The sequence below is a fragment of the Peromyscus eremicus genome, chromosome 13 (assembly GCF_949786415.1).
Source record: "Peromyscus eremicus chromosome 13, PerEre_H2_v1, whole genome shotgun sequence".
In the NCBI taxonomy this organism is placed as follows: domain Eukaryota; kingdom Metazoa; phylum Chordata; class Mammalia; order Rodentia; family Cricetidae; genus Peromyscus; species Peromyscus eremicus.
The window spans coordinates 22,691,643-22,706,281 of NC_081429.1; the positions used below are offsets into that span (position 1 = coordinate 22,691,643).

At 48.0% G+C, this 14,639-nt stretch overlaps 1 protein-coding gene across 2 annotated transcripts in view; it reads right to left on the reverse strand.

Moving 5' to 3' along the window:
- Positions 1-6,750, reverse strand: part of Ptprm (protein tyrosine phosphatase receptor type M) — a 713,675-nt gene extending 706,925 nt beyond the window's left edge. The window contains exon 1 of one of the 2 annotated variants that reach the window (XM_059277901.1): positions 6,404-6,750. In XM_059277901.1, the coding sequence (XP_059133884.1) occupies positions 6,404-6,476 (73 nt within the window). In that variant the 5' untranslated portion in view covers positions 6,477-6,750. The remainder of the gene's footprint in view (positions 1-6,403) is intronic. The other variant, XM_059277900.1, reaches the window with a different exon arrangement.
- Between the last annotated feature and the right edge of the window lie 7,889 nt (positions 6,751-14,639).

Here is a 14,639-nt window from a genome sequence, read left to right on the forward strand (position 1 = left end):
TAACCACTCACTGTCTCTTTCTTCAGCCATAGATTACTGAGTCCGGGATGCCTTTCCTGGCTCAGGTAGGTGGGTTTGGGGACACAGCTAGGGCTAGTTGTTAGTGGTAGATCAAGGAAAGAGAAGGGGCAGCAGAAGATGGGCTAGACCCTGAGAAGCCCCTGTTTCTGAGAAAACATCCACTGGACGTGTTCAAGTCAATGTGCAAGGCAGCACCACGATCCCTCTCCTTTTCCTGTTAAATGCCAGAGATGCGGTGATCACCTCTGGTGTCCACAGGAAGCTGGGCTCTGATTTCAGATGCACACACAGTAACACTTCAAACAGAAAACAAGAACCTTTTGTTTTTTGTTTGGAAGCTCAGTATATTTCCAAAATCCAAGCTTCACAGTTCTGCACTAAAGTTCTGACCATCACGCCATGGGTCTCCAGGTTGGCCCCAGAGATGTCCCTGCCTCTTTAGTTTTTGGTGGACCTGCAAAGTCCAAGTAATTGGACAACTTTTTAAAGTCTAACAACTGTTCACCCTTATCCGACCCTATCAAGGGGCCGTGGAAGCATCAGATGGGCAATAAATACTTATTGGAATTAAGAGCACTGTTTCAATACACAACCAATAGATGTTAGTATCTTCTTTAACTTCCAACCTGGAGAATTTAATTCAAACTTTACATTAAATTGAAGTGTAGCAATCATCTGAGCCATCCCTTCAGCCCCTTTCTGGATTTCAATCCTGTGTCCGGCTGGGTCTAGTGTCTTCCCCGGAACAAGCCTGCTATTTGAAGTGTCACACCATTGGTCTCACTTAACAGTGACAGTAGTCACGCCCCATATCTGGATGTCCACGAAGCCAATGCAGCATATGAGAAAGGAGTCAATGCTCATTATATTTCTAGCTCCCTGTTCTCTTTCAGCTGCAGTTAGGGCCATCTGACCAGCTGGGTTCTTTTACAGTCCTGTTTCTTCAATCCCTGGGCCCATTGGAATTCCCTGGAGTACTTGTTCTAACGTGATGCTGGCCCCTGACCCCAGGGGTTCTGGTTGAAGAGCTGAGGACCTGCAAGTTTCCCATCCTCTTGAACGCTGCTGCTGCTGCTGCTGGCCCATGAACCACACTTTAGGATGCCCTCTATCGAAACAACTTGTCTCAAACTCTGGTCATAAGACAAGATGACTTGGAGATGTTCCTGGCGGCCCTTGAGCTATGGCAAGGGCCATCAGAATCACATTGCTGGGCTGAGGAAAACAGTTCTGGAAATGATGAGTCCAGGTGGTCCTGCCCACACTGAGTTTTGAGACGCCTATCCCAGAGCCACGGAAAGGGAGAAAGGTACAGGGATCCCCTCCCCCACAGAAGTGCTTTTTGCCATTATGGGTGGCATCTCTCCTGTATTAGGAACCCACTTCTCTTAGGCTCCCGCTTAACAGCAGCAGACCTAAATGCAGACTGTCTCCCCAGGGCCTGCCCATCCTACTAAACATTTCCCCCTCCTCCCGCTTTCTGATTTTAGTTTTCTCTCTCACACTCCCAGACCCTTAATTATACCCTGGACTTGCCAGCTGCCCCACCAAAGGGAAATGGGGTGCCTTGTGGGGCAGGAAGCTTGGGTGACTACATCCTTCCTTCTCTCCACCCAACACAGACAGCCCTACTTACTTTTCTCTGGTTTTTTTTTTTTTTTCTTTCTGTGAAAGTTATAGGGTGAATTCTGACTTTCTGATGATTAAACTTAAAATTTCTACAAGACCAGAAAAGCTGTGTCCTCTTACCATCAGAGGCTCACAGAATTTTGTATCTTTTAAAAATGTTTCATTAGTGAGGTGGAAAGACAGCCATAATTAAACCCTCCCCCGGCTTATGAGATAAGCCTATTAGCAGTTCTGTGTTGTATTCATAGAGCTAGCTAGGAGCACAGAAAGACATGAAACCGAGGAAATTGGAGGAAAGGCTGGTTTTCAAAAATCGGGATCTTAGAATGAATGAAAGCTACATGGCAAATGTCACCTAAGAATGTTTTACATTTAGAAAAGTGTTTTAAAAAAAGTGTTTAACTCATGGGGGGGAGGGGGGCTAGAAAGATGGCTCCGTGGCTAAGAGCACTCTGAAGAGGGCCTGAGTTTGGTTCCCAGCACCTACATGAGATGGTTTACGACCATCTGTTCTCGCAGCTCCCCCAGAGGTCTCACGCCCCCTTCTGGCCTCCTTGGGTATCAGCATACACATGGGCAGACATACACATACATAGACACATATCCATAAAAATAATCATTGCAAAAGAGAAAAGATATTTGACTCAGTTAAAACGCCCGCCCATCCTTCCGACATGGAAAAGTATACTTCCAAGTATTTAAATAATATAGCATCTTAGGAAATGTAATAAAATATAAAACAGAATCTCAAAGTAAACAATATTAATCTAAAACACAGCTGCTCCCCCAGAGTGGATACAGGCACCCTAATAACACTAAGAACTTACTACAGTCTGTGAAAGACTTAAATATAGCCATGGATTTTTAGTAGACAATTGTCCCAGATGTGTTGATATTATAAAACCAACTTCTCCCAAATCTAAAGACAATGATTCATTCATATATGGCTTATGTAATCTGAAGACATAATTAAAACCACCGGTTCCTTAAGGAAAAATCATTTAGAAATATTCCAGCACCCATACTTCACCCTATGTCAGGAGTTTCTTATCTGAAAACCCATAAAATAACCCTACCCAACATAGACTAAAACCTGTAATTTTCTACATCAGAACAATTTATTATGCTCAAGCAGTTCTTCACAAACACATAACACCAAGAATATAACGCTATCGTAATTTCCTGGCATATTCCTTTCCAGCTCGCTGATTGAAAGGAAGTATTTCTTCCCATCAATTATCCCGTGAACGCAGCCCCCCCCCCAAAAAAAAACGTAAAACGTCATGACAGTGGTTATCTAAAAAAGACAAAATATATCAGCCTGCTAAACAGACCCGCTGCTGCTCTGTAAACAGTCCTTTGCAAGGCCGTATTTTGAAATTGTTTTATACTTATAGAGGAACTCTGTTCAGAAGCTGAACAGAGTTTAAGCACCCCCTTCACATAGCTTCCTTAGTATTAATGACTTATGTAACCAAAGCAAAAATTACCCACATTGAGACATGAATGGTAGGCAGCACAATGCTATCACACCCAACACAGACTTTAGTCAGATTTCCACAATTTCCTCACTAGCATCCTTAAAAGAGTCAAAACTAAACCTTCTGTCAAGGGCCCAAAGTTAACAAAGTTATGCTGGCTTAATATATCCCCAACACCAGAGTGGAAACAAAGAGCCAACTCTGTCCTGTTTCTGCAGGCCAGAGCTTTCCAAGCTTCACACATCAGCCTCCCTCCTATGTAGAATTAAGCACTTCACTATCCAACACTTACAACAAGTTGGCTTTTTAAAACGGGGTCAAAGAGGAATGGGTTGCCAACTCCTTGGCTCCTTACCATGGAAAAGAGTTGCTTAAGCAATGCTATTTACCTCTCCTAGTGCCTTTATTAGTGTCTTTTTACAGAAGATATTTTTTAGTAATCTAAGCCTAAAGATAGGCAGTTAACTTTGCTATTTTGCCTAACAATTTGAAACGGTAAAGATGGAAAATACTTTTCAAGTGAAATACATATGGATTATAAAATCCACATGGGCCCAAATCTTAAATCTTAATTCTTTTACCTTCTACTGAGTCCATTTCTGATGTCTGCATGAAAAAGAAAAAAAGAAAAAAAGAAAAGCCTAGCTCACTTCTATATTCTATTGATGACTGATAATGAGTCTTAACTCCAAACCCATTCTAAAGAGGAAAGGAAGCAATGATGAATGCAGAGACTTGATGGCTTCATCCATGAGATGGACACCAAGAGGAAAATGTAAGCCCAGATTGTAGGAGGGCAGGGGCTGGGGGTAGAACCCAGGGCTTTGAGCATCCTGGCTAAGACCTCAGCCACTGAGCTACAATGAAAGTCTGCCTTTCAAGAATCACATTCTCTTTCCTTTTCATGCCAGCTGCGTCATACACAATCTCAAGGCTTGTCAAAGGCAGTGATTCACACTAGCGGCTTACTAAATAGATGTGAGTGTCTGACGTCAGGTCCAAGACTCTAACTTAAGTGTTTTATGGGAGGGGGGAGGGCTCACTTTGTCCTCAGGGAGCTTACAATCTAGCTCTAACTGTGTTTCACTGTACTCCCAAACCAGGTGAAAAGCAGCCAGCTACTGCAGAACCGTATGAAGAAGGAACTGCCAGGGTCACAGCATCAAAACTAATCTTCTCAACATGCACAAAATAAACCCCAAAACCATCACATTCCCAGGGAAGTACACTCCTGGCCTTGGTGTTTTCCAAAAGCCAAAGTGGGGGGTGGGGGGGGGGCAGTGAGACATTCCATGTCCAGCAACAAGTCTAATTTTTGCAAACAGGAACCTTGCCCATTTCAAAGTTTTAGATGTTCAACGTTTCTACACAATCATTTGTATACTGCCCTTTGTTTCCCTTCCTCCCCATTAGCATACAATGATAACTCTAGCTTTCCAAACATGCTTCCAGTCATAGTATAACTCCACAAATAGAAACGTAATTTTCCCCCCAAAGGAAAAATCAGGATAAATGTTAACAAAAGCTTGCTTCAAAGAATCGGTTTATCTATCTTTAAGAAGAGTACCACTGAGCCAATATGAATACTTTTGTCCCCCTGACACATAACTTAAAACTCCATCACAACGATCCTTGACACAACTTAAATGTAAACAGACCCCTTCTAAGAGAGTTAAGCATATTAGTAAAGAGAAAAAAAAAATCACTAAGGCCCTCAGACCTAGCTTTTAATACCAAGGAGTTACAAGGCTTCCAAACTAACACATCCACTAATAAGAATGCAGCCAAAATCTGTATCCGCTTTATATCAGCCCGCTCTGTGTTGCGTTCATTAACGCCTCTTCAGCACGTGCAATTTTCACATTGTTAAGGAGATACTGATCTTGGGGCAACAGTGTTTCTCTATTGAAGTTAGTGGTTTGGGTTTCTTTCAATGTACGGCAGGCTAAGTATCAGGTCCTTTCATCTCTGTCACCAACTGAGCTCAAGGGTCTCAGGACCAAGCCTGATACAACCTTCTGTGCCTATGAATACAAAGGACCAGCATCCCAGGATGCCCAGAAAGTCAAACCTGATGCTTTCACTGGCCAGAGGTCAAGGTGGCTTTAATGTTTGTAAATATACTCCTTACTTTAATGAAAGTTCCCTTCACCAAAAAAATTCTAAAAGCTCAACTTACTCAGCCCACCCCACCCCCGGAAAAACATAGAACCCCGTTTTGTAACTCGTGTTCAAGGTTAAACGCAGCCTTTTTATTAAAATGAAAAAAGGCAAAACTCCACTGCCACCATTGCGTGTGGACATTCATGAAACTGATAAACACGACAATGTGTGCGCGTGTTGCCAGCGTTTGCCAAGCATCCACGTGTGTCCTCCTGGGACAGGAGATCGTAGAAGTAAGCCTTGCGACTCTGCCAGCTTGGGTCTCACGCCTGACCCCTGACTCATGTCTACAACCCTCCGTCACCACCAAGCCCTCCTTAGGGCTTGCGAACCCTGACTGTGCACAGCCTCAGCCTGGCGTGGTGCACACAGCCAGTCCCCCTTCTTTCAGCTGGGACCGACCCCCCAGCGCAGCCCGGCTGGGTTACCAAGTAGCTACGGCCGTGGCGGCCCTCGGTTAGGGAGGCCGAGGGTGGGGTCCGGGCGCCCAGCCACAGTGGCCAGGGTTTGGGGAGCTGCAGATTCCTCTAGGGTCGCGGAGACCTCCCGCGGTGCAGAAAGGGAACGCTGGCACAGCGAAACCGCGCAACGGCGGGGACCCGCTGAGGTCGCCCACCGCGTCGGGCAGGGGGCAGCAGGGAGGTCAGGTTTGGGAAGATCGCAGGCTATATCACCCGGTTCGGGAGATCGCCACGGGCGCAGCTAAGTACCGGCAGCCCATGCTGGCCGCCACCGGGGTCGGGAGGCCCGCGCAGCGCCTACTCCCGGCGGCTGCAGCTGGGAACTTCAGGCAAAGTTTTCTGCCGCTCCTGCCCGGGCCGCCCAGGGACTCGGAGCCCTAAGCACAAGTCCAGGCCCTGCGGTGACAGGGGCCCGAGATGGAGCTCCCGGCTCCCGTACTTGTCCCGCGGGCTCCTGCGTGCGCTGCACGGGCCCCGGGGCTCCACGGCGGCTGCTTTCCTTCCGGCCATCGGCCAGCCCGGCTCACCCGCTACGCGATGCCGGGTCCTGCGCTCCCCTGCCCGGCCCCGAAGCTCGCCTCGGACCCTTCCACCCGGGAGTCGTCTGCGTCCCATGCGCCCCAGGAATGACAGGGACGACTTGCTTACCTGAAAACGTCTCCCCGGCCGCAGTTACCAAAAGTCCAGCCAAAGTCACCAGGCAAGTCCCAAGTGTCCTCATGGTGCTGAGTGCGCGCCGGGCCGCCTCGGGGCGGCGGCGGCCGGTAGACGCGGGAAGCCGAGGGGGACGCGAGCCTGAGCCGCAACTGCCAGTGTAGACGCGACAGCAGCAGCGAAACACCAGACCCCAAAGTGGCAACAGTTGCACAAGTCCAAAGTGCCGCGGCTCCCGGGCGTGGGGACCGGGTTCTGGGTCCTTCTGCCCTCCTGCTGGCCCCCGCTTGGAGTCTGGCGCCGCCGGGAGAGGCAGCGGAGGGCGCGCCGCCGAGCCCAAATCCTCGCTGGGATCGGGCGCTGCGCCCGCTTAAGCGCTGCCCCTCCTCGGGACCGAGCCGCCCGCGGCGCCGTGGCCGTGGCCGTGATCGCGCGCTTTGCAGCCCGCCGCCTCTCTTCCCGCAGCTCCAGCCACCTCGGGCGGCGGCGCGCCGATGGCCAAGCCCGCGCCGACTGCGCGCGGGGCTCCTGCTCCGCGACTGACTGGCGGTGCCCCGCAGGCCGGCTGGAAGGAGCCCACGTCACGGCCGGGCCGGAGTCGCCGCGGCCCGCTAGAGGGCGCGAGCGCCCGTGTCCCCGGCCCGGGGCCAGCTCGGCCTGCGCGGCGCCTGCGGGCTCCGTGGGGCGGCCACCGCCAAGATGCGGGCGGGACCCGGCGGGCAGGAGCAACCGCCCGGGGCGCCACCCTCGACCCTAGCTCGCCCCGGCAGCGCCTCGGGTTTCCCACGCTGGCCTCAGAGACAGGGACCGCGCCCCAGACAGAAGTTTGTCCCGGGTCACGGGCGGCGAGGAGGAGTTGGAGCGCGCCAGACACGGGGCGGCAGTGTCCCCGGCGGCGGCAGCGGCGGCTGCTTGCTTGCGAGCGTCGGGAAGGAGCGGGAGCCGCCAGCACCCTGGGCCGCTCGGTCTGCAGCTTGCTAGGGACACGCACGTCGCTGTGCCCGAGCCCCGCGCCCGGGGAAACGGGACGCGCTTCTGCCGCTCCAGTGCGTCGTGTGGCCGCTAGTGGGGCCCGGAGCTCGGAAGGCAGCAGTCGTATGGAACCAGGGCTTGGGCAGAACTGGTGGATTTCTGTGTCTGGTGCAAGTGGAGAGTGGATCAAACAATGTCTTCAAATGATTTTAATTTGCCCTTTGAGATCTGAAATGATCATTTTATTAAGAGAACAAGAACACTACCAATGATTAAGTTTAAAGTAAAATTCAAGTTTTTATTGTAATTCTGTTTTTTTTTTTTAAAGTGGTTCTTCATCTTGCTCCAGAGGAACCCCATTAAGGCACCTGTAGGCTATTTACCGACCTAACTGCGGGCAAGCGTGGTTAAATTATGATCGCAATTTATGTCCTGATACACGCAAGTAGGTTAGTGCTCAATAGCCTGGAGCCTGGAGCTTTCCCCATTGCTTCTTTCCCCCGAGGCTCCTCTGCGAGGTGTCACCTGCTTTGTGATGTTTTAAAGGCCAAAGAAAGAAATGAACCCCTCAGTCCTGTTGCTGAAGGCTCTCTGGTGGGCCCTAGAACCAGCCAAAAATGATGACTTTCGCTATGGTATCCCAGAGCAAATGTGGACACCCAGAGGACTTCTGTGTCTGCCAGACCAAACACATTACCAGTATCTTCTTCAGGCATTCTATTCAGGAGGTCCTTGTGAGGCCTTTCGTTTAGAAGTCTCCATGTTAATCACTTGCTTAACACCATTCTACTTTGCCTTGATCCGATAATGAGCCTGCTGGGCTTATCCTGAACTTTGGGGAGGGAAATTTTGAAGTCTCATACTTACTCCAAAAGAATCAACAAGTGACAGAAGTCTCATCTGCAATCTGACCTTTTTGATGAAATTATACTTTGTAAGATAAATTTACTTTTTAAAAGTGGATGATGACAGATCCCCACCACCACCACCCCTACACACACACACCCAACAAGTTGACGCTGGTGGGAGCATCCATAAAGGGGTAAAAACCAAATGCAGCCTGGTTGCTTCCAAGTATCATCATTAAGTTGGATGAAGAGTTTGATATTAGGTAACATTTCATTCATCGCACGTGTTAATGCTTTCAATCAGCCTTCAACAGTACAATAACTGCAAGCCACTGAGGCGGTGTTAACTGCCGAAGGCTGGCTGAGGCTGGTGGCTTCTTCAGAAACAGATCTTAAGGTTAGGGGGTAGCTTTGAATTGGGGGTTATGATTCCCAACAAAGAGAGAAAAGAACCAGAGGATCAGAATGAGGACAGTATGCCACTGTGGCCGTCTGGGCTCAGTCCTCTGGGTTCCAACTGGATTTGGGTATCCAACTGTTGTTACCAGACACCTACTCTAGTACTCCAAAGAAACCCGTTTCTTCCCCCATTTCTTAAAGTGCGGGGCTCTGTGCACTTCACCTGTCCCTCTGTTCGTCCAGGTGACAGTACAGAGCTAACTGCCCCATTTCCCTGCCACCCACATTTCAAAGAGTGCTGGGGCTTTGCCTACTGTGGGTCCCTTTGATGCCTGTTTATGTGCTGCCCCTGGCAGGTGACTGCTCAAAGCCACCTTGGGTTTAAATAAAGAGAAAATGCGTGGTCTTGCCTTCTCAGGGGGATATCCCTGCAGGAGTCTCCCCAGGGGACGTCGTCTTGACTTGTGTTTTCAGCTGTAGAGATTTCTCTGTTCAGTCTAACCACCACTTGTCACTTCTGCCTCTCTGGGGATGCCGAGGAGGACGACGGTAACATTTGCCAGAGTTGGTTGGCCAAAAGTGAGCGGTGCTGTCAGGCCAGCTTCTGAGATGAGTGGGTTCTGAGAGAATGAAAATGAAAGCCCACTCAGCAGGTGTCCTCAGAGATCAGCCAGGCTGGCAAAGGTGTCCTCCTAATACAGCCAGAACCAACCCGAGGCATAGGAAAGCCTGTGGGTTATTTCTTTCCCTTGGCCTGAATGTCACAGAGAAGGCCTAGGCAGGGAAGGAGACTGTCTGGGTACACTAGTGAACAGGGCTTCTGGCTGAGCTGTGCAGGGACACCACTTTTGACCATAGTGTTTCTGTGTCTGATTTTGTTACAGATCCATAAAAGTCAAAATGTAGGCCCAACCCTTCTACCCGGAATGTTAGTTACACTGACTTTGGAGTCTAACCATACGCAGAAAGTTCCTAAGATATCCCAAGTATCCCGGAGGGATATCTTCATGGCCACTTAAGTGTGATCCAAAGGAAAAGAGATTCCAATTGTCCGTGTGGCTCCTCTCTTCCTCTCTCACTGTCCCTGAAATAATAACTCCCCATTTTCAGATATTTGGATCATGAAAGTGTTTTTTGATATAAGTAAGAAATGGAAATGTGCATTGTATAGGTCACACAATGATGTGTTCTCTTGATCAGAGTATATAAGGATGGTGGGAGTCTGAATCTGAAACCCACTGTGTAGGTAAAGTCAGTTTCTGGGCTGCCTGGCTTGCACAGTGGTACTCTGTCTGAAAGTCCTGTGTAAACTCTGCAACCGTGAGCGTACGTGATTCTTTATTATGCTAATCTCTGATTAAGCAGGGGTTTTAAGCATCAGTATACACTAAATCCTGGCTCCTGGATCTCATCTCTTCTCAACTTCAGGGACTGTGTGAGTTCAGGGGTCGCAGAGGAGACTTGGCCATGAGACATCGAGTTCTTGGACCACAGGCAGAGTCTTGCGCTTTACTCAGCTTTGGGTTGCTGGTTTATCTGACGTGCTGCTGGGAGGCACACCCAGGGCTTCACCTATGCTTGTCAAGTGCAATACCTCTGAGCATCACCCCCAGCCCCTCTCCTCAGATATGAGGAGTGCGAACAGAATGCTTTGCCCAACAGGTACTGCATTCCACAAGGGGAGTCTTTTTAGGAATGTGGTCTCACTCCCTCCTCTGCAGCCACAGCACCACAGATCAGGTGGTTGAAAAGGAATCCATGGTGGCTCCTGTTTCTGAGGAACAAGGCCAAGGGTCATACCTGGTGAGGAGCCCCTTGCTGGCAAGTCCCTAGGCAAGAGGCAAAGAAGGACGTGCACGCATGTGCATGTCTTCCCTTCTTATAAAACCGCTTTTGCTGGGCTGAGGATGTGGCCAGGGACACTGCTTACCTAGCAACACCCTGGACTCATCTCCAGTTTTGAAAAACCACAGTCAACAGCATTCAACCACAGGGCTCATCCTGACGGCCCTTTTCGAACCTAGTCACACTGAGGGCCCCTTCTATAAACATGGCAGTCAGAGGAAGTTCCTACCCTCTTTACTGTCCTAACGGAGATGAAACTCTTCCAAGAGAGCATCATCAGGCAGAGGGGACATATCCACTCCATAGTGACCATGTCTGCATGGAGCCAAAGAGAGTGGGATGGAAGTGAGAAAGATATTACAGGTTTTTTCACGGGGCCAGAAGAAACCAGGCCATCTCAGCTTTCTCCATGGAAGGCCTGGTCTCATCTGGATAGGAGAAAACTTACTTTGTGGGTGTTTGTATCCTACCAAGGTCAGAATGTGTCAGTGATCAAAGGCAAAGACCATTCAGGTGGAGTTCAAAGCCATTGTTTCTAAACCTGTAAAGAGCTAGATAGAATCCGCAGCATGCCAAGAGCTTTATCCCTCTGCTTTGCCCACAAGGTATCCTCAGAGTACAAATTAACCTCCCAGTTAAACACTGGGACAGGGAACTTGCATATTCTTTTTAAAAATGTTGACCTTCATACTGTTAGACTTTGATAACACTGGACAAGGCATGCAACCTCTCTGCTCAAGCTTCTTTCTGGAAAAGGAATATAATCACACTGATTTCAGGCGCTGATGATTAAGTGAGATATGAAGGGCTAATTCCAGGTACATCATTGCTAGTGATCTGTAAGGAGCCTACCATGAAGACATCTCACTGAGAGCCTCCCTGGTCTCTCTTCCCCTCTTAGGACATGACTGTTCTTGTATTCCTGACTGATAGGGTCAGACATGAGGCCAGGACAGCAGCAATGTCATGCCCGTTGGCCTCCAGAACAGCGAGATCAATAACCTCTTTTCTTTATAAAGTATTCCATTTTGAGTGTGTTGTTACAGCAACACAAAACAACCTAAATTAAAATCTTCCATTTAATTTTTTTCAGATGGGACTGGAGCTCATTATTTGCAAATAGGGTACACATATATACATATATAAGTGTATATACATATGTGCCCTATATATGTATATATATGTGCGCCTCATAGGTATATATGCTCTGTATATGTATATATGCCCTTTTATGTATATATACACGCCCTATACATGTATATATGCCCTATATATGTATATATATACACCCCATATAGGTATAGATGCTCCATATATATATGCCCTATTATGTATATATATGCCCTATTATGTATATGTACACAACCTATACATATATATATGCCCTATATGTATATATATATATATACATGCCCCATATAGGCATAGATGCTCTATATATGTATATATGCCCTATTATGTATATATACATGCCCCATATATGTATATATATGCCCTATATGTAGATATACTTATATATATTATATACATATGTATATATATAAATTTCAGATATACACAACTTTATATAAAATGGTTGGGTAGACTGATAGCTTTTAAAAATGTCCCTCATGGTTATAAAATCAGTAACAATTGGGCCCCACAAAGTGATTCCCTTATTTTAGAAAATGTAGTTTTACATCTGTCTAAATCTGTGTTCCTAGGGATAACAGTGACCTCCTGGACAGTCCCCAACCCCATCTGATCTCCCATCTCCTTTCAAGGATATCCATATAGAAGGTACCTAAGGGCTCCTGGTGACTTTATGCTTCAGTGCAGACAGGATACCAGGCTGCCTTTATATCTGGAACCCCTCTGTGGACGCAGGTCACACTCTCTTTCTGCCCCTGCATCCTGAACTAGGGAAAACAAATTCCTTGGTCCTCCTGTGCCTTTCCCTGTGGTCAGGATAAGAATCAAGGCTCCTCGGTCATGTGACTGGACAGTAGCCTCAGCCACAGCACAGAAGCCGGGCCACCTGCCCACACTCAGCCAGCCGCGGCTTTCAGGAATGGTCCCTCCTGCCTGGGAAAAGTAAAAAGGCTGCTGTAGGGGGACTTGGTCTCCATCATCAGACTCCACTTCCTTTGTTCCAATTCCCAGAAGTCCTAGGAGAGAACGCTTTCTGCAAACTTCTTGGAGCTCAGAAGTTTTGAGAAATCTGCTGGCTCACTCCCAGAGTGTGAAATGACATTTCCCTGTTTGAATCCCAGTCAGTTCAAAGGCTTGTGCGGCAGCTCACCCAGCAGCATCTACTCTCCATGTGGGGGTTCATTAAAGGAGCGGGCGCCTGCCTTTGTGTCCCTCTCCTTGCCCAGAGGCTTTGAACTAGCGTGTTTTAGATTAGCCCCTGTGCTTCTTGCATTGAGACAACTGTTTTCCTCAGAACACAGTTTGGAGGTTAGTCAGATTATCCAGAATTCGCGCTGGAAACTGTGGTCCTCTATCGAGTTCCCCTGGAATCTTATTTCTCTTTTATTTCACTTTCTTTAAAACAAACCCTTTGAAGTTGATAGGTATGTTCCTTAAAGCTCAGCTTGACTAATACTATTAAGGAACGCTAGGCTAACAATGTCGTTCCTACTTCAGATTAAATTATGGCAGTAATGTGTCCTGGGTCCTGTGATCTGTAATAGGCTGTCTTTCCAGTAGAATGTGAAAAAGTGGTTCAATGGGAACATCAAAGGGAAGATCATCTGCGCTTTCTCTTCATCTTGGACATTTTAAAGTGTCCCAGTGTTGCAGTCTGAAGCAGTGATTTCTAGACAGACAGCACCATTAAGATGAGACACCCAAACCTATCCCAGTATGTATTTGTTCCTATGCATGTGTGGGGGTTCAGGTTTATATGGATGTGGGTGTCTGTGACATGTGTGTGCATGGAAGCTGGACAGCAGCCTGAGGTGTCCTCCCCAGGAATGCTGCCCACCTCTTCTGAGTCAGGGTCTCTTGTTGGCCTGGAGCTTAACAATTAGGCTATTCTGGCTAGCCATTGATCACCTGAGATCCGCTAGCCATTGATCACCTGAGATCCTCCTGTCTCTGCCTCCCCAGTGTGGGGATTACATGACCATACCATCATGCTTGGCTTTTTATGTGAGCACTGGGGATCCAACTCAGGTCTTCCTTTGCAAGGCAAGAGCGTTATCAATGGAATCATCCCTCCAGCCCCATATTTTTTTTCAAGCTACCGTTGATTCCCCCCCCCCATGGGTATAGCATTGTATTTCAGCATTAAAACGGAGGGTTATGATGCCTTTTAAAGATGAGGTAACTAAGGCCTCAAAAGCTACATGAGCAATGCTAACAGGTGATGCAATGCGGTCACAGGTGTTCACTCACCTGGCAGTAACTGGCAGAGCTGGGGCTTGAGAGTGAATATTTGTCATCCTGGGGCCCCTTGCTTAACCACTTTGCCCACCTTTGTCTCTTTTCATTCAATAGATTCTTCACCAGATTGTCCAAGTCACCATTCTCTGGCCACATCCTGTGCTAACCTGGTTTCCAGGATCTCAAAGCTCATGCCTGTAACAGCAATCCAAAGCTCACGCCTGTGATGGCAATCCAAAGCTCACGCCTGTGACGGCAATCCAATATTCAGCACGGCACTAAACACACAGGGCTGACCACAGTAGTTCAGCAGGTACACAGAGAAAGCAGACAGACAAGTTTGTTGAAAGGACCGATGATTTTAGAAGATACACTTGCATGGGATGTTAGCATTCCTATTTTGATGGGATGGAGGAGCTGGGTCTTACTAGGATATGGCCATGCAACATTGTTCCCTCCCAAAGATGATGATTTAATTTCAGTGTAGTGGCACACGCTCTGAATCCTGACACTTAGGAGGCTAAGGCAGGTGGATCTTGAGTACAAGGTCATCCTAGGGTGTACAGTGTCTCAAAATCATAATAGATGATGACTTTTCAAGGCAAGAGGCCACCCCTTCACTGTGTCCCCTTCCAGGCTTCCTTACAGAACACTTCATGGTGTTTGCTAATTGATGAAATAGAGGGACAATGATAAAATAGGAGAACTGAGGAACAAACAAACGATTGCCAGACTGAAAACTACCTCTATGACTTTTCAGAGCAAGCCTCTTCACTCAGGCAGATGGGGAGGGCAGA